We start from the raw sequence: 18734 nt of genomic DNA, 5'->3' as shown, positions 1-18734 counted from the left end.
AAGTACATCTGACTCCATAAGCCACAAATTAGCCCAACACTGGGCTCACAGCTGGTTTGGAAATCTCTGCCTCATGATTTTCTCTAATTCTCTCATCTGATCCCTTTGATATCTTGAATGCTTTGATCGAATCACTCTTTAAGCCTCTAAGTCACTGGGGTTATGGCTCCAGTTTGCATAATCTCATTGTGTTCATTCATTTTAAACCTAAATTTGGTGGCTACAGGACTTTGCATTTTGGCTCCCAAGGTGGCTATGGAGAACGAGAAACATTTTCTGGTTCATTACACTCACCTTGGAAATACTGCTCTGAATGGAGGCGTTTTCCTTCCGGAGACAGGGATTTGGGGTGGTGGTGGTGGTGGTGGTGGTGGTGGTGGTGGTGGTGGTGGTGGGGGGGGGGGGTGGGGGATGTTGCTGGATGCATGCTGTCAAATAGCATGGTGCACAAGGTAACAGATCTACCTTGGTCTCTTGGAAAATCATCCAACTATTTCCTAAACATTCAACCATTCAGTTTTTATTCCTCAGCCCTCCACAGCCAAACTGATTGCTTCTACATGCTAACTCATGCCAATACTCTAACCTGTCCTTTTGGCTTCTTAAAGTTTCTATGCAAACTTAGTTCCCCTATTCAGTCCCACGATCTGTTACAGTCCCTATACCAATTCACCCTGCATCCACAATGGGCCGACTTCAGGAAACATAAGATGAGCGAAAATAAAATTCTAAATATCTATCAACAACTTTACTAGAGAAAAAAGATGCATTTGTACTTTTAGATCAGTAATTAGTTCCATCTAAAAGTTTTCTGTCCATAACCCCAAATCAAAGATATCAAATTCTTCAATATCAATGGAACAATCACAGGTTACAGAAAACACTCAAGCATTAATAGTGCTGTAGTTAGGGAACTTAGGGCAATGTCAACAAATGGCTTTTGAAATTGTGAGAATGGACATTTCTCAACTGAAGTATGTTTTTTTTTCCTTTTTGTAAATCAACTTTTAAGTGACTGGATATTTAAATAATTGGACAGTTTGAAATTTCTATGGATCTCATTCACATTTAAAATAAGTCATACAGGCTATTGAAGATTTGTAACTTCCACACCAAGTCTTCCAGTAAAAACTTGGTCTACTTGAACTCAGCATTGAGCTTAAAAGGCCCTTCAAGTTCAGGTTCCTATCTCCAAACCCCCTTTCCAGCAAAAACTGTTTCTATGGTACTTTGAGATCCAAAGTCTGCCTCCAGGTTTGGATACCTTGTGAAGTCTCCATACTTAAGTAAAAATTCAGGGCCACATTTTCTTATGAGGAAATCCATTTGCTATAATTTTGCCCAATCAATTAATCTATCGATATCTCTGTCCGTCAGTTTTTTTTTCTGGACAATACCACAAGTTTGCCCTCTTGGTATGGAGCTCTACACACCAAGTACATATAGCTAAATGACACCTTGTTCCTGAACTCCATGTTTCAGCTCTATTTCTTTGCACCCGTCTTTTCAAATAAACCATTCCACTCAACAGTATCATGTAAAACAAAGAAGTTGGAAATATATCATACCTGGCATCCAGCATTTTTACAGTGCAAGTGACAGTAATTATGTTCGATGATAAATTTCTGTCATTTGCATAGTAATGCAGCAGAATTGATAGGATATATTCTACTGACTCTCTGTCATTTCCCACCTCCCCACCCTCAACTCCCATTACAGTTGGCACAAAATCCCGGAAGTGCAGTGAATAATCAGGGGGCTGGCAAAGTAACTCAGAAGGAACTACCCATTATATTTTATGCAACATGATTTTTCTAACTTTTATTAGCTGCTAGAATTTTAAATAGTTTTGTTGGCTATGGTATTAGTAATAATAAATGTATTTGTATGACAAACATTTATTTTAATGAAGACATTAGCTAACACTTTAATTTAAATATAGGCCAAGGAATTTCACACAAGTTTATTACTAATATAGTACAACTGCTTTATGTGGCTTTGCTATCCTTTAAAAGCTAATGACAGTAATTGCTATCACCTTAGACCTCCATCCTAACCACAGGAAAGCTTTTACTGAAGCGAATGGCTTTGAGCCAAAAATTGATTCCCAATTATCACAAAAGACAAAAGCAGGGAATGTAGGCCTGCGCTTAAACCTAAATGCAATTCATGCAATTTGAACTCATAGGCCATAAAAGATAAATGCTTGTCATGCATAAACTGGAGGCCAATGTTACATGTGTCTGTTAACCTTCACAACTTAATTCTTATATTCAATCACAGCAATTGCAACTGTGTGAATGAATGGGATACACTATCCTAGTCTAGAGGATACTTTCTCTGACTTTGTGCAATCAGGGGAAGCCCCTCCTGTCAATCATGTTTATTGGAATGTTGGATGTGTTTTCCATTTATTTTCTGACTATTACTGTGAACAGACAGGAAAACCATGTCCAAGGTATGACTGAACTTCCATTATGTGCTTCTGTGGGTGAGATTCCCGACAGTCAGAGTAAAATTGAAAACTGGTCCTTATGGAATGCAACTTATTCCTAATTTCAGTTTTCATTTCCGTGTTTCCTTGCTCTCACTTTAAAAAAACAGTACTGTTCAAGAGGGTACTTTCTTTTTTCCAGCTTATCCTTGCACCTTAGTTCCTGGTTCGCTTGATGACTGAAGATACAAAGCCAGTCTTGGGAGGTGGAGCCTTCAACATTGGAGCCTGGTTCTTGTGACTTATTGTAATCTAAGAGAAGTAAACATATTGTGAATATTTTTTATAAAAACCACAATTACTGCAAAGCAATACAAACAATTTAAACTCACTGCAGTTCAATAGACCAAAATATTAGGAAGCAGCCAATGTTAAATTGTCAATTAATTGTCAGGATCCATTTTTCACTCCAACATTGGGGTCTTGAGGCCATGGTAGATCTCAGCAAATAAGGCCAGTGATAAGTAATATTTATTTGTAAATGGCAAAATATTAAAATTAACTTTCACTGTCAAGAAATAAAACACACTTCGCATTGCTAGAAAAAAAATCCAAATGAAAAATATTGCCTGATGATAAATAACAATATGAGAATTGTGGATTTAATTCCTGATTTGTTCTTACTCAGTTAGATTTGACATAGGAAGGAAATTCCAAGTCTCAGTTTCAAATTGCATCCAAACCACAGCAGAAGTAATTAAAACATATTCTCATCTAAGTTAGAAACACAAATTATTCTTAACCTCATCACCATGAGAGATCATCATGCAACATGGGCTTCTACTTTGGATCCAAATTGTTAAGAAAAGGATGCCTTTTATTTTACTTAACCAAATACTTCACTCAAGAATGAATTACCTATTTTCTGGTTTTTATTTGATGTCCAAAGGCTGATTAATTGTCAATATAGCAATTCACTTACTGTGAAGCCCGATCACAATTAAAATAGTAACCTTGTACATCTCCTGCATTGATGCTAGATAAAAATAGTAACTGGAAAAAAAAGCCACAACTGAATAAGCTTGAAAAAAAAGGGGCTGGATTTTATAGGTGGTAGGGTTTCCTGTCCTAAGAAATGTTAGTTTGCTAGACATACCAAGGTCATCCCAATTCAGGAAGCTGCTGACTGATCAGATTGGCTGACAGCTCTGTATTCAGAGCAGACAGACTGGGAGCTGAAGCCAATGCTGGGACAATAACCACTTCCCAGATTCTAAGTCCCAGAGCTCAGTACAGAGGTAAGTGTTGAGATTTATGGTTGAATTAGTAGGGGAGAAGCTGGTATGGTGTGGAGAGTAGAGAAGTAGCATTGATGGCAAGGCCAGGAAGGAGTGAATATCCAGCGAGGGGCACAGAACTGAAGTGAGAGGAGAGGCAGCTCCAAATCCAGGAATTAAAGTGCGTCAACTCTTTCCTTCCTGAAGTCCATTCAGAGAGAATTGCTGAGCCTTGCCATTTTCCCTTCCTGGAAGAAAATGGGCTTACCAGTAATGGGCAACAAGGTTTTGTGAGGGGAAGATCATGTCTTACAAACCTAATAGAATTCTTTGAGGAGGTGACAAAGTTAATTGATGGGGGAAGGGCTGTAGATGCCATATACATGGATTTTAGTAAGGCGTTTGATAAATTTCCCATAGTAGGCTGATGGAGAAGGTGAAGTCACATGGGGTCCAAGGTGTTCTAGCTCAATGGATAGAGAACTGGCTGGGTGGCAGGAGACAAAGAGTAGTAGTGGAAGAGTTTCTCAAAGTGGATACCTGTGACCAGTGGTGTTCCATAGAATTCTGTGCTGGGACCACTGTTGTTTGTGATAAGTATTAATGATTTGGAGGAAGGTGTAGGTTGCCTCATTAGTAAGTTTGCAGATGACACTATGATTGGTGGAGTAGCAGATAGTGAAGAGGACTGTCACAGGACACAGCAGAATATAGATAGATTAGAGAGATAGGCAGAGAAATGGCAGATGGAGTTCAATGCGGGTAAATGAGAGGTGATGCATTTTGGAAGATCCAATTCAAGAGCGAACTGTACAGTAAATGGAAAAGTCCTTGGGAAAATTGATGTGCAGAGAGATCTGGGTGTTCAGGTCCATTGTTCCTTGAAGGGGGCAACGGAGGTCAGTAAAGAGATTAAGAAGGCATATGGTATGCTTTCCTTCATTAGACGGGGTATTGAGTACAAGAAATGGCAGGACATGTTCTGGTTGTATAGGACTTTGGTTCGCCCGCAGTTGGAATATTTAGTACAGTTCTGGTCGCCACATTACTGAAAGAATGTGAATACTTTGGAAAGGGTGCAGAGGAGGTTCACCAGGACGTTGTCTAGTATGGAGGGTGTTAGCTATGAAGAGACGTTGGATAGATTAGTATTATTTTCATTAATGAAATAATACGGAGGTTGAGGGGGACCTAATTGAGGTCTACAAAATCATGAGGGGTGTAGACAGGGTGGATAGCAAGAAAACTTTTCCCGGAGTGCAGAACTCAATTACTAGCGTTCACGAGTTCAAAGTGAGAGGGTAAAGGTTTAGGGGAGATATGTGTGGAAAGTTATTTACCCAGAGGGTGGTGGGTGCCTGGAATGCATTGCCAATGGAGGTGGTAGAGGTGGGAATGACAGCGTAATTTAAGATGTATCAGGACAGATACATGAATGGGCAGGGAGCAAAGGGATACAGATCTTTAGAAAATAGGCGGCAGGTTTAAATAGAGAATCTGGATCAGCGCAGGATTGGAGGGCTGCAGAGTCTGTTCCTGTGCTGTAATTTTCTTTGTTCTTTGTCCTTACCCCTCCTTCACGGTCATGATCTCCTCCTCTGCATGAAATGTTTCCCCTGGGTTGGAACTGGTCCTTAAGTTGGTCCAGGCCTCAATTGCTCCCCTGCCCCATAAAATGAGAAGGTGTGAGTACAGGAATGGCAGCTGGAATGCCAGGGAAATGTTGCTGCTCTCACTGCCTGATGATCTGCTGGCAGAGGATCATACAATTGCCCTAATCATCCCCACTGGACAAACATTACGGGCACAATATTCCATTTCTCTTCCAAGAGTGGAATGAATATCTTGGGTGGTGACTAACATAATCCCACAGACAAGATAACTTACCAGACTATCTATTAATCAGCTTTTTAGCAACTGAAAGCTGAGTCATAAAGTCATAGAGATGTACAGCACAGAAACAGATCCTTCGATCAAACCCGTCCATGCCAACCAGATATCCCAATCCAATAGTCCCATTTGCCAAAACTTGGGCCAATATCCCTCCAAACTCTTCCTATTCATATACCCATCCAGATGCCTTTTAAATGCTGCAATTGTACCAGCCTCCACTACTTCCTCCAGTAGCTCCTTCCATACACACACCACCCTCTGCATGAAAAAGTTGTCCCTTAGGTCCCTTTTATATCTTTCCCTTCTCACCCTCAACCTACCTTTACTCTCTTCTTCTCAATCAGTGAGGGTCATGGGAAATCAGGGCAGCGGCTTTCATTTAGTGCTTCTCATTCTTTGTGATTGCACAGGTTTGATGCTACTACCTAAACCTGTACCACACTGACTTGGCATGCAGGATGCCATCATTTTCAGGAACCCAGGCACATTTCTCAGGTTGGCAATTAATTGGGAGGTGCAAAGTTGAGGCCCTTAAGTGTCCATTAATTCCCAAATTAAGAGCTTCAATTGACACTGAATTGAGCAAATTGCCCGTGGAACTTCTCACCCAGCATTTAATTGCAGAGCCAGATAGAGTGTGTGGAATTTCTATCCAGAGCAACTCACCAAATTACTTCTCACCATTTAACTTGCCACCATCAGAGAGAAAAAGTTGCATCCTGTCATATTAGCATACTGATCATAACATCATTTGTTTAATCTCTTAATTGGTAAAGTAGTTTTGGTATCATCTAGCCTCGTGATTGCATGGAATTAGGTTAAAAAAAAGATCTAGGATGCTTCACAAGTATGTTGTGAATGCCTTCTGAATGCAAATCTCATTTGTCCTTTTTCAAGTTTAAGTTTTCAACAAATGCTCAAAGTCTCACTGAAGAAACTACAATTCCAATTTTGCTTATATGGTTCACATGTCAAATCGACAAAGTACATGATCTTTTCAAAATGTTCTGAAATTTATCAGTTTTACATATTTTCTATGCAGTATATATATTCACAGTGGAGTTAGCCTTTCTTTGTTATCCATAGTATCCAAGCATGATTCGGGTGGCACGGTGGCACAGTGATTAGCAATGCTGCCTCACAGCGCCAGAGACCCGGGTTCAATTTCCGACTCAGGCGACTGACTGTGTGGAGTTTGCACATTCTCCCTGTGTCTGCGTGGGTTTCCTCCGGTGCTCCAGTTTCCTCCCACAGTCCAAAAATGTGCAGGTTAGGTGAGTTGGCCATGCTAAATTGCCTATAGTGTTCGGTGCAGGGGTAAATGTAGGGGAATGGGTCTGGGTGGGTTGCGCTTCGGCGGGTCGGTGTGGACTTGTTGGGCCGAAGGGCCTGTTTCCGCACTGTAAGTAATCTAATCTAAAAAAGCATGATTGTTGGAGCAGCCTGAACAGCATAGATGGTTTTGATAAGGGAACGTTACTTTGCATACAGGGAGTTTCAATGAATTTGCCCACTGAAAGATGTCATGTTCTGTGTTTAACATATTGGATACAATGCTAGAATGTTTACTCATTTAAGAAACACAGATGACAAGATTGAAAATAGATATTTAACTCCTCATGCAAGACAGTTTATCTTTTCCTACAATAATTATGCATGGAAAAATTGATATAACATGGACTACATAGAAAACAGGGAGACATGGTCAACTAAAATAGACAGTTAGTGATAGATACATAGAATAGGAAGCACAGACAAGGCCAGGTTAATGAACACAGGAAGACTGGCAATTTGAAGTGTATTTATTTTAAAGCAAAGAGTATAACAGGTGAGGCAGATCAGTTTAGAGTCAGAAATTTGGTTGAGAGAAGGGCAGGACTTTCAGCTCAACATTCCAGGTATGATAGACAGGGATATAAAAAGGGTGGTTGGGTTGCATGACTGATTAAGGAAAATGCCACAGCTGCACTGAGAGAGGACACCTTGGAGGGTTCAGTCAGTGATGTCACATGGCATCTCAGGAACAAGACAGGTGAAATCACTATGGTGGGGTTATACTTTAGGCCTTCTACATTATAGGGAGTGGGAGATAACAGAAAAGATCATGGAAAGATGTAAAAACAACAGGGATATTGTTGTGGTCAATTTTAACATCCCCAATATTGACTAGGCCTCCAGTGTTAGTGCTAAGGGCCTAGATAGGGCAGAATTTGTTAGTTATATCCAGGAGGACTTCTTGAAACAATATATAGATAGTTCAATTAGGGAAGGGCCATATTAGATCTTGTACTGGGGAATGAGCCTGGACATGTGATTGAAATTTCTGTGGAGGAGCATTTTGGAAATAGTGATTATAATTCCATATGTTTTATGATAGGTATAAATAAGGATAAGACTGGTCCTAGAGTGAAAGTACTAAATTGGAAGACAACTTGTCTTATAAATTTGATTGTGTTTTCTTGAATAAGTGACAAAGATGATTGATGAGAATAGGCAGTGGATATAGTTTACATGGACTTACTAAAGCATTTGACAAGGTTTCTTATGGTAGGCTGGTTCATAAGATTATCTGACATGGGATCCACAATGAGTTGGTAAATTGGAAACAAAATTAGCTTGAGCATAGAAGATAGAGGGTGGTTCTGGAGGAGTGCTTTTCTGACTGGATGTCTGTGACCAGTAATGTTCCACAAGGATCAGTATTGACAACTCTGTTTGTAATATGGACAAATGATTTGGATGAAAATGTACAAGGTCTGATTAGTAAGTTTATGGATGACACAAAAGTTTGTGGAGTGGCAGATAGTGAGAACGGTTGTCAAAAATACAGCTGGATATATATTAGTTGGAAATTTGGGCAGAAAAATGGCAAATGAAATTTAATCTAGATTATCTGCTATAGGAAGGATGTTGTGAAACTTGAAAGGGTCAGAAAAGATTTACAAGGGGGGACAGAGGCTTTGAACAATATGGAGAGGCTGAATATGTTCCCTGGAATGTCAGAGGCTGAGGGGTGACCTTATAGGGGTTTATAAAATCATGAGGGGTATGGATAGGGTAAATAGACAAAAGGTTTTTTTCTCTGGGGTGGGGCAAATCCAAAATTAGAGGGCATGAGTTTAACGTGAGAGGGGAAAGATTTAAAAGGGATTAAGGGGTAACTTTTTCACGCAGAGAATGGTGCTTGTATGGAATGAGCTGCCAGAGGAAGTGGAGGAGGCTGGTACAATTGCAACATTAAAAAGGCATTTGGATGGATATATGAATAGGAAGGGTTTAGAGATATATTGGCTAAATGCTGGCAAATGGGACTAGATTAATTTAGGATATCTAATTGGCATGGACTAGTTAAGATTGAAGGGTTTGTTTCCATGCTGTACAGCTCGATGACTCAGTGTCAGGAGATGTTTTTTTTATGTGGACAAATACAAGAGGAAATATACAGTAAATGGCAGGAAATTCAGCAGAGAAATCTTGGGGTGCAAACTCATAGCTTCCTGAAAGTGGCAACACAAGTAGATGAGGTGGTAAGGAAGGTGCATGATATGCTACCCTTCATCAGTTTAGGGTATTGCGAGAGTAAAAGTTGGCATGTCATGTTGCAACTATATAAGATGTTAGTTAGGCTACATTTGGAATATCATGTGTAGTTCTGGTTGCCACATTATTGGAAAGGCGTGTAGGCTTTACCAGGATGTTTCCTAGATTGCACTGCACGAGCTATAAGGAGCAGTTGGAAAACTTCAATTGTTTTCTCAAGAGTATTGGATACTGAGGGGCAACCTAACAGAAGTGGATAAAATTATGAGAAGCATGGATAGGATGACAGGTTCTTTTTCCTAGGGTGGAAATGCCAAATACGAGCAGGTGTAGGTTTAATGTGAGGGGGAAAGTTTAAAGGAGATATGCAAAGCAAGTTTTTTTTAAAGAGGGTGGCAGGTGGCGAGAACATGTTGCCTTTGGAGGTGGGAGAAGCATATAGCAATGTTTAAGAGGCATTTAGACAAACATGTGAACAGGTAGGGAATAGAGGGAAATGGACCATGTGCAGGCAATATGGTCCACTCAGGCATAATGGGCCGAAGGACCTGTTCTATATTCATAACTAACAGATATAATTACAATGCTTTCAAATTGGACACTTTTGCCTCAAAATTCTCGAGAATAACAGGTCTATGTTCATAAAAGTCCTCAGATTGGTCTATCTTTGCATTATATATTTCTAATGGTGTGACATAGCTGGTGGAGCAACATTGGATTATAAAGTATTGCTTCATATTTTGCCTTGTCTCATTCACTCATTTACACAGCCATATTGTTAAAAATTCAGAACTTCTCTCTGGGATCCCTGATAATGTTCCAGCTTGTAGCAGAGTGGCCAAGTTTTGGGAATGTGCTTCATTCTGCTGGAAAATCTGCTTCAGCGCAGCAGTAATAACCATCACAAATGTTGTTCTCCACTCTGAAGGAAGAAATATAACAATAGTGGGGGATAAAAAAGTGTTTGTATAAAACATGTGGGCATTCATGTCCTTGAAGAAACTATTTTTTCAGGCTATAATTCTGTCCATGAATGCTGCCAGATGAACAGCTGCTAAGCCATATTGCCCACTGAAGTACCACAACATGTTACCAACATACAGGACTTTGTAGCAATAATTTAATTTGATTATTGTATTTATGAAGACAGAAACAAGATTAAATGGCAACTTAATTATGAAAAGCAATTAATGACAACTTGGCAGAGAGAAAAAAAACATACTTTGAAATTCATATATTAAAGGCAAGAAACAACTGATTTTATAAAAATTATCTAATGAACATTAATAGATCAGTTTACCCATTAATGCTTTTGTATATTATTTCTGTAAGCAACCTCTAAGGTCAATCCCATAAAATCTCTACCTTTGTCAAAGTTACCTTAATCATGATGTCCTTACACAATAATATTGCTGAAATTGAACAATGTACTGTACTGAACTGTAATAAATGCAATTTTCTTAATCAGTTGAAACAACTTAGCATGTGTAGAAAGTCTGCAATAAATATATTTTTAAAAATATTTCATTTCATATAAAACATAAATGAGATAAGCCTTGTTTAAATGCATTTGTTCTTTAAGAATTGCTTTTCACCAAAATTATCTACAGGTATCTTTTAGTATGGACTCCTGTATTTCACATTTTATATCTGCAATTTTCTCAAACATAAAATTAAATCAAACAAGACATTTTTAAGGGCTTGTTATGCTTTAAGCTAATTAAAAGCTGGCATTTTCTCTCTGACCATTAGAAATGTTTTTAGATAATAGATGATTCTCATTATTAAATAAAAAGGTCACATCTTGCCTTAAGCCAATGAAAGAATGAGGGCCTGTTTCAAATACAATTCAACATATTTCTTTGGTGAGTTAAGTCAAACAAAAAATATTAATCACAAAGTAGTCATGAGATATTCTTTATTGTTACTAACTAAAGAAGAAATGCTGAAGCTCATAAAATCAGTGTTCTATATTTGTGCAAAAAAAAGACTGAATCAATGAAGGCATAACATAACTAAACTTTGCAGGAGCAGCTAATGATCTTTCAGAAACAAATACTTACACATGAGTTCTTTGGCAATTTTCTCATCTTTATTACTCCCAAAGACATACTGTTCTGATGGATTACGGTTCTGCAGGCTCTTAACAGCCTTTGGTATTCCACCATTGTGGTTATTCTCGAGGTGAATACCTACACACTGGATGTTGACAAGGTATTCAACCCCCATTACTTTTGAGCTCAGTCTCACCTCCATTGTTCATATGTACATCAGCCACCAGATGACAATCAGGAAAGAAGGATCCCTAATTGACATTCTGTTACCTAACCCTAGGGCACCAAGACTATTTGCAGCATTTCTTGCCACTCACTGACAATGAGATAACTCAACACCAGGTGGATTCAAACCTGGCAACCTGCAGCCTAGTCAGCTCAGTTAAAATTTGGTATTATCAATTGAAGCGACAGGAGAGCTAATTTCTCCTGAAATTCTTTGTGTGGTGACATTCTAGATTATTAAACATGTATTTTTCAAGCCTATAGGAGTTTCGCATAACACCGCTATCAGCACACTGTAAATTTAAATATTCCTTGGTTCACATGTACCATCTGGTGTTGTGCCACTTGGCAGAAGTACATGCTTCTCTAAATTTGCTGTCTTTCTGTAAACTGTCAATAGGGTCACGTTTAGAAGAAACGTTTAGATTGCAGTCCTTCTATATAGGAAAAATGATCAACTACAATCCCTAAGGATTAAACAAATTATCTAAAACTGGATTGATGCTGTCAAAAATAAACCTGCAACTAGTAGCTTTTTAAAATCACATTTGCTTTAATGTTCAGTGTGCTGCCGTTTGATGCAATATTACTGAAAGTAATATGGAAGATGTGGAGCGTATCAAATATATCTCAAGACCAGAGGGCATACATTGAAGATGAGGTGCAAGCAGTTTAGAGGGGGTGGTAGATATATGGAATGTGCTGCCTGAGAGGGTGGGGGAGGGAAGTACTCTCACATTATTTAAGAGGCATCTGCATGAATATTCAAAATGCTTCAGCATAGTTGACTACGGACCAAGTGCAGGTAAATGGGATTGTGTAGTTTGGCTTCCATTGGTTGGCATAGACATGGTGAGCTGAAGGGCCTGTTTCTATGCTGACTGACTCTATGACAGTGTACTATAGAGAAAGGATCAAGAACAGATCAAAAGTGGACAGCGAAGACAGCCAGTATTGTTCCATAAACAGAGTTTCTTTGCTATTCAATTACTATAAAAGCAGAAATTAATAAGGGTAAACAATTCTTATGGAATAATACATGGGATATTTCGACTTTGAGACTGGAAGAGGAGGAGTCTGTCAATATGATTAACTGAGAATGAGTTGTGCGGTTACTTTTCAGAGTGAGAGTTTGCAGGTGGTGGGAAGAAGTGGATTTGTGGTGGGGTTCTGGTGGCCATAAGAGTGGGGTGGTCAGATGATTTAAAACAACCACAATATAAAACTTGTTCTGCAGCGTCACATCATTATCACTGAGTTGCCATTTTGCTCAAATCACTGAACTGAGACTCCCAAACACAGGCTGACCTCGACAACATATCAAACCCCCTCCTACATTGTATTCTCATACAAGAGTTGGAATGTGCTGAGGTACAGCTGCAGAGCTTATTTTATTCTCAGATGTGAACGTTGCTGGCAAGACCAACATTCATTGTGCATCCCTAGATGGTTCTGAGCAGCTGTTGGTGAGCTCCTTTCTTGAATTACACTCCATGTTGCATAGATACAGTCAGAACTTCTTAAATTCAAGGTTTTTGACCCAGGAACAATGAAGAAATGATTGTAGAGGAACCTCAATTATCTGGCAAAATCGCAAGGTCCTGACGCTTGGTTAAATTAGGTAAAAACAATGACTGCAGATGCTGGAAACCAGATTCTGGATCAGTGGTGCTGGAAGAGCACAGCAGTTCAGGCAGCATCCAATGAGCAGCAAAATCGACGTTTCAGGTAAAAGCCCTTCCGTCAGGAATAAAGGCAGTGAGCTGGAAGCATGGAGAGATAAGCTAGGGGAGGGTGGGGTGGGGAGAGAGTAGCATAGAGTACAATGGGTGAGTGGGGGAGGAGATGAAGGTGATAGGTCAGGGAGGAGAGAGTGGAGTGGATAGGTGGAAAAGGAGTTAGGCAGGTAGGACAAGTCTGGACAAGTCATGGGGACAGTGCTGAACTGGCAGTTTGAAACTAGGATGAGGTGGGGCAAGGGGAAATGAGGAAGTTGTTGAAGTCCACATTGATGCCCTGGGGTTGAAGTGTTCCGAGGCGGAAGATGAGGCGTTCTTCCTCCAGGCGTCTGGTGGTGAGGGACCGGCGGTGAAGGAGGCCCAGGACCTGCATGTCCTCGGCAGAGTGGGAGGGGGAGTTGAAATGTTGAACCACGGGGCGGTGTGGTTGATTGGTGCGGGTATCTCGGAGATGTTCCCTAAAGCGCTCTGCTAGGAGGTGTCCAGTCTCCCCAATGTAGAGGAGACCGCATCGGGAGCAACGGATACAATAAATGATATTAGTAGATGTACAGGTAAAACTTTGATGGATGTGGAAGGCTCCTTTAGGGCCTTGGATAGAGGTGAGGGAGGAGGTATGGGCACAGGTTTTACAGTTCCTGCGGTGGCAGGGGAAAGTGCCAGGATGGGAGGGTGGGTCGTAGGGGGGCGTGGACCTGACCAGGTAGTCACGGAGGGAACGGTCTTTGCGGAAGGCGGAAAGGGGTGGGGAGGGAAATAAATCCCTGGTGGTGGGGTCTTTTTGGAGGTGGCGGAAATGTCGGCGGATGATTTGGTTTATGCTTGGTTAAATTATGTTAACCGGCATTCAATTGACTGAATGAAATACTCCCTGTCCGTGTCCTTCAGATAATTGAGGTTCCTCTGTATTTATTTCCAAATCAGGGAGGTGTCCGCTTGAAGGGAAATAGTAGTGTTTGAATGTTTCGTCCTGATCTTTCTTACTGGTGGAATCAAGGGTAGGGATAATCAAAGCAAATGCAACTGCAGATCTCAAAAATCCCTTGAAATACGATTATAAAAACGTCCGAGCCCAACTGTTTTAACTGTTGTCTTCTTTCCTTTGTAATGGTAAACCTGCAGATTTGAGAGAGTTATTAGGGAATCATTGCTGTTGTTTTAAGTGGTCTTTCAATCACAAAATGGCTTCTGAGGTTGAGATTGTGAGAGAGACTGGCAGAAAGAGTCGTCATGTTCTTCGTCATCCATTTTTTTTTGTCTCTGCTCTGTTGCTTACACACAGCCATAGAATCATAGAGTCATAGAGATGTACAGCATGGAACCAGACCCTTCGGTCCAACCTGCCCATGCTGACCAGATATCCCAACCCAATCGAGTCCCACCTGCCAACACCTGGACCATATCCCTCCAAACCCTTCCTATTCATATACCCATCCAAATGCCTTTTGAATGTTGCAATTGTACCAGCCTCCACCACTTCCCCTGGCAGCTCATTCCATATACGTACCACCCTTTGCATGAAAATGTTGCCCCTTAGGTCTCTTTTATATCTTTCCCCTCTCACCCTAAACCTATGCCCTCTAGTTCTGGACTTCCCCATCCCAGAGAAGACTTTGTCTATTTATCCTATTCATGCTCCTCATAATTTTGTAAACCTCTATAAGGTCACCCCTCAGCCTCCGACGCTCCAGGGAAAACAGCCCCAACCTGTTCAGGCTCTCCCCATAGCTCAAATCCTCCAACCCTGGCAACATCCTTGTAAATCTTTTCTGAACTCTTTCAAGTTTCACAACATCTTTCCAATAGGAAGGAACCAGAATTGCACACAATATACCAACAGTAGCATAACCAATGTCCTGTACAGCCATAACATGACATGCCAACTCCTTTACTCAATACTCTGACCAATAAAAGAAAGCATACCAAACACCTTCTTCACTATCCTATCTACTTGCGACTCCACTTTCAAGGAGCTATGAACCTGCACTCCAAGGTCTCTTTGTTCAGCAACACTCCCTTGGACCTTACCATTAAGTGTATAAGTCCTGCTAAGATTTGCTTTCCCAAAATGCAGCACCTCACATTTATCTGAATTAAATTGGTTCATCTGGTCAAGATCCTGTTGTAATCTGAGGTAACCTTCTTCACTGTCCACTACACCTCCAATTTTGGTGTCATCTGCAAACTTACTAACTGTACCTTGATGCTTGCATCCAAATCATTTATGTAAATGACAAAAAGTAGAGGTCCCAGCACCGATCCTTGTGGCACTCCACTGGTCACAGGCCTCCAGTCTGAAAAACAACCCTCCACCACCACCCTCTGTCTTCTACCTTGGAGCCAGTTCTGTATCCAAATGGCTAGTTCTCCCTTTATTCTGTGAGATCTAACCTTGCTTACCATTCTCCCATGGAGAAACTCATCGAATGCCTTACTGAAGTCCATAGAGATCACATCTACCGCTCTTCCCTCATCATACCTCTTTGTTACTTCTTCAAAAAACTCAGTCAAGTTTGTGAGACATGATTTCCCAAAGCAATATTGACCATCCCGAATCAGTCCTTGCCTTTCTAAATACATGTACATCCTTTCCCTTAGGATTCCCTCCAACAACTTGCCCACCATCGACGTCAGGCTCACTGGTCTATAGTTCCCTGGCTTGTCCTTACTACCCTTCTTAAACAGTGGCACCATGTTAGCCAACCTCCAGTCTTCTGACACCTCACCTGTGATTATCGATGATACAAATATCTCAGCAAGAGGCCCAGCAATCACTTCTCTAGCTTCCCACAGAGTTCTAGGGTACACCTGATCAGGTCCTGGAGATTTATCCATCTTTATGTGTTTCAAGACATCCAGCACTTCCTCCTCTGTAATATGGGCAAGGTGTCACCATCTATTTTGCTACTTTCTGTATCTTCCTTATCCTTTTCCACAGTAAATACTAATGCAAAATACTCGTTTAATATCTCTGTGGCTCCACACAAAGGCTGCCTTGCTGATCTTTGAGGGGTCCTATTCTCGCCCTAGTTATCCTTTTGTCTTTAATGTATTTGTCAAAACCCTTTGGATTCTCCTTAACTCTATTTGCCAAAGCTATTTCATGTCCTCTTTTTGCCCTCCTGGTTTCCTTCTTAAGTATTCTCCTACTGCCTTTATACTCTTCTAAGGATTCACTCGATCTATCCTGTCTGTACCTTATATACGTTTCCTTCTTTTTTTTTACTTAACCAAACCCTCAATTTCTTTAGTCATCCAGCATTCCCTGTACCTACCAGCCTTCCCTTTCCCCTAACAGGAATATACTTTCTCTGGATTCTCGTTATTTCATTTCTGAAGGCTTCCCGTTATCCAGCCATCCCTTTACCTGCGAATATCTGTCCCCACCTTGCCTAACATCATCAAATTTGGCCTTTCTCCAATTTAGAACTTCAACTTTTAGATCTGGCCTATCCTTTTCCATCACTATTTAAAATCTAATAGAATTATGGTCACTGGCCCCAAAGTGCTCCCCCACTGACACCTCAGTCATCTGCCCTGCCTTATTTCCCATGAGTAGGTCAAGTTTTGCACCTTCTCTAATAGGTACATCCACATTCTGAATCAGAAAATTTTCTTGTTCATACCTACCAAATTCCTCTCCATCTAAACCCTTTACACTATGGCAGTCCCAGCCGATGTTTGGGAAGTTAAAATCCCCTACCATAACTACCCTATTATTCTTACAGATAGCTCAGATCTCCTTACAAGTTTGTTTCTCAATTTCCCTCTGACTATTAGGGGGTCTATAACACAATCCCAATAAGTTCATCATCCCTTTCTTATTTCTCAGTTCCACCCAAATAATTCCTTGGATGTATTTCCAGGAATATCCTCCCTCAGCACAGCTGTAATGCTATCCCTTATCAAAAACCCTCCTTCTCTCTTCCCTCCCTTTCTATCCTTCCTGTAGCATTTGTATCCTGGAACATTAAGCTGCCAGTCCTGTCCATCCATGAGCCATGTTTCTGAAATTGCTATGATATCCCAGTCCCATGTTCCTATCCAAGCCATGCGTTCATCTGCCTTCCCTGTTAGGCCCCTTGCATTGAAATAAATGCAGTTTAATTGATTAGTCCTACCTTGTCCCTGCTTGCCCTGAGTGTTTGACTCACTTCTGTTCTAAACTGTACCAGTCTCAGGTTTATCTCTTTCCTCACTATCTCCCTGAGTCCCAACCCCCCACCTTACTAATTTAAATCCTCCCGAGCAGTTCTAGCAAATCTCCCTGCCAGTATATTAGTCCTCTTACAATTTTAGGTGCAATCTGTTCTTCTTGTACAGGTCACTTCTACCCCAAAAGAGATTCTAATGGTCCAAAAATGTGAATCCTTCTCCATTACACCAGTTCCCCAGCCATGCATTCATCTGCTCTATCCTTCTGGTCTTGCCCTCACTAGCTCATTGCACTGAGAGTAATCCAATATCACTACTCTTGAGGACCTCCTTTTTAAATTCCTGCCTAACTCTCTGTAATCTCCCTTCAGAATCTCAACCTTTTCCCTTACTATATTGTTGGTTCCAATGTGGTGGTTCCAATGTGTACAATGACCTCTTGCTGGCCTCTCTCCCCCTTGAGAACATTCTGCACCCTCTCTGAGACATTCTTGATCCTGGCACCAGGGAAGCAGCACACCATTCTGATTTTTCGCTGCTGGCAACAGAAACATCTGTCTGTACATTGGACTCGAGAGTCTCCTTACACAATTGATTTCTTGGAACCCAATGTACCCTTCATTGCATTAGAGCCAGTCTTAATACCAGATACTTGGCTGTTCATATTATGTTCCCCTTAGAATCATTACTCCCTACATTTTTCAAAACAGCATAATTGTGAAATGGGGATAGTCACAGAAGGCTCCTGTACTAGCTGCCTACCTCTTTTACCTTTCCTGGAGTTAACCCATCTATGTGACTGTATCTGAGACTTCACCCCTTCCTATAACTGCCATCCATCACATACTGTTGCAGCTGCAAATTCCTCATTGCTTCTAATTGTCTCTCCAACTGATCCATTCGATCTGATAAGATTCGCAACCAACAGCATTTATTGCAGATATAATCTGCGGTAACCCTTGAACTCTCTTTAAACTCCAACATCTGACAAGAAGCACATATCACTCTACTAAAGGCCATTTTTGCTCCTTCACAATCTACAGACCCAGAAAATAACACCGTCTTATTCCTCTACAAAATACTGCTCCAGCTTAAATTAATAGTTATAGCTTATCTTTTAAGTTTAATAAAGAGACATATCTAAAAAAAACCCAAGAAAGAACCCACTCTACTCACTACTGCAGACTTTCTGTAGGTCCCACTTAAAAACAATACACTTATCTGCTTCTGTGCTATGAACTTTGTCCAAACAGCTCTTCCAAGATCAGTTGTGAATTTCACTGTTTGTTAATTTTCCCAGACGTAGTCCGATGTCCAGCGACACTTGAATTCAAACAGCAAAGGCAGCAACTGTGCAGGTTCACTGCTGTGTCAGTTTTTTTCTCTCTCTCTCCTGCACTGACCTCACCATGTGCTT

At 40.7% G+C, this 18734-nt stretch overlaps 1 protein-coding gene across 2 annotated transcripts in view; it reads right to left on the bottom strand.

The window, feature by feature from the left end:
* Nucleotides 1–2650: 2650 nt before the first annotated feature.
* Nucleotides 2651–18734, bottom strand: part of dgkb (diacylglycerol kinase, beta) — a 729492-nt gene continuing 713408 nt past the window's right edge. For both annotated transcript variants that reach the window (XM_060825438.1, XM_060825439.1), the window contains exon 25: nt 2651–2746. In XM_060825438.1, the coding sequence (XP_060681421.1) occupies nt 2651–2746 (96 nt within the window). The remainder of the gene's footprint in view (nt 2747–18734) is intronic.

The sequence above is a fragment of the Hemiscyllium ocellatum genome, chromosome 5 (genome assembly GCF_020745735.1).
Source record: "Hemiscyllium ocellatum isolate sHemOce1 chromosome 5, sHemOce1.pat.X.cur, whole genome shotgun sequence".
NCBI lineage: Eukaryota > Metazoa > Chordata > Chondrichthyes > Orectolobiformes > Hemiscylliidae > Hemiscyllium > Hemiscyllium ocellatum.
Note: the sequence above shows the minus strand (reverse complement) of the source record. Positions and strands in the feature narration are given on the sequence as shown.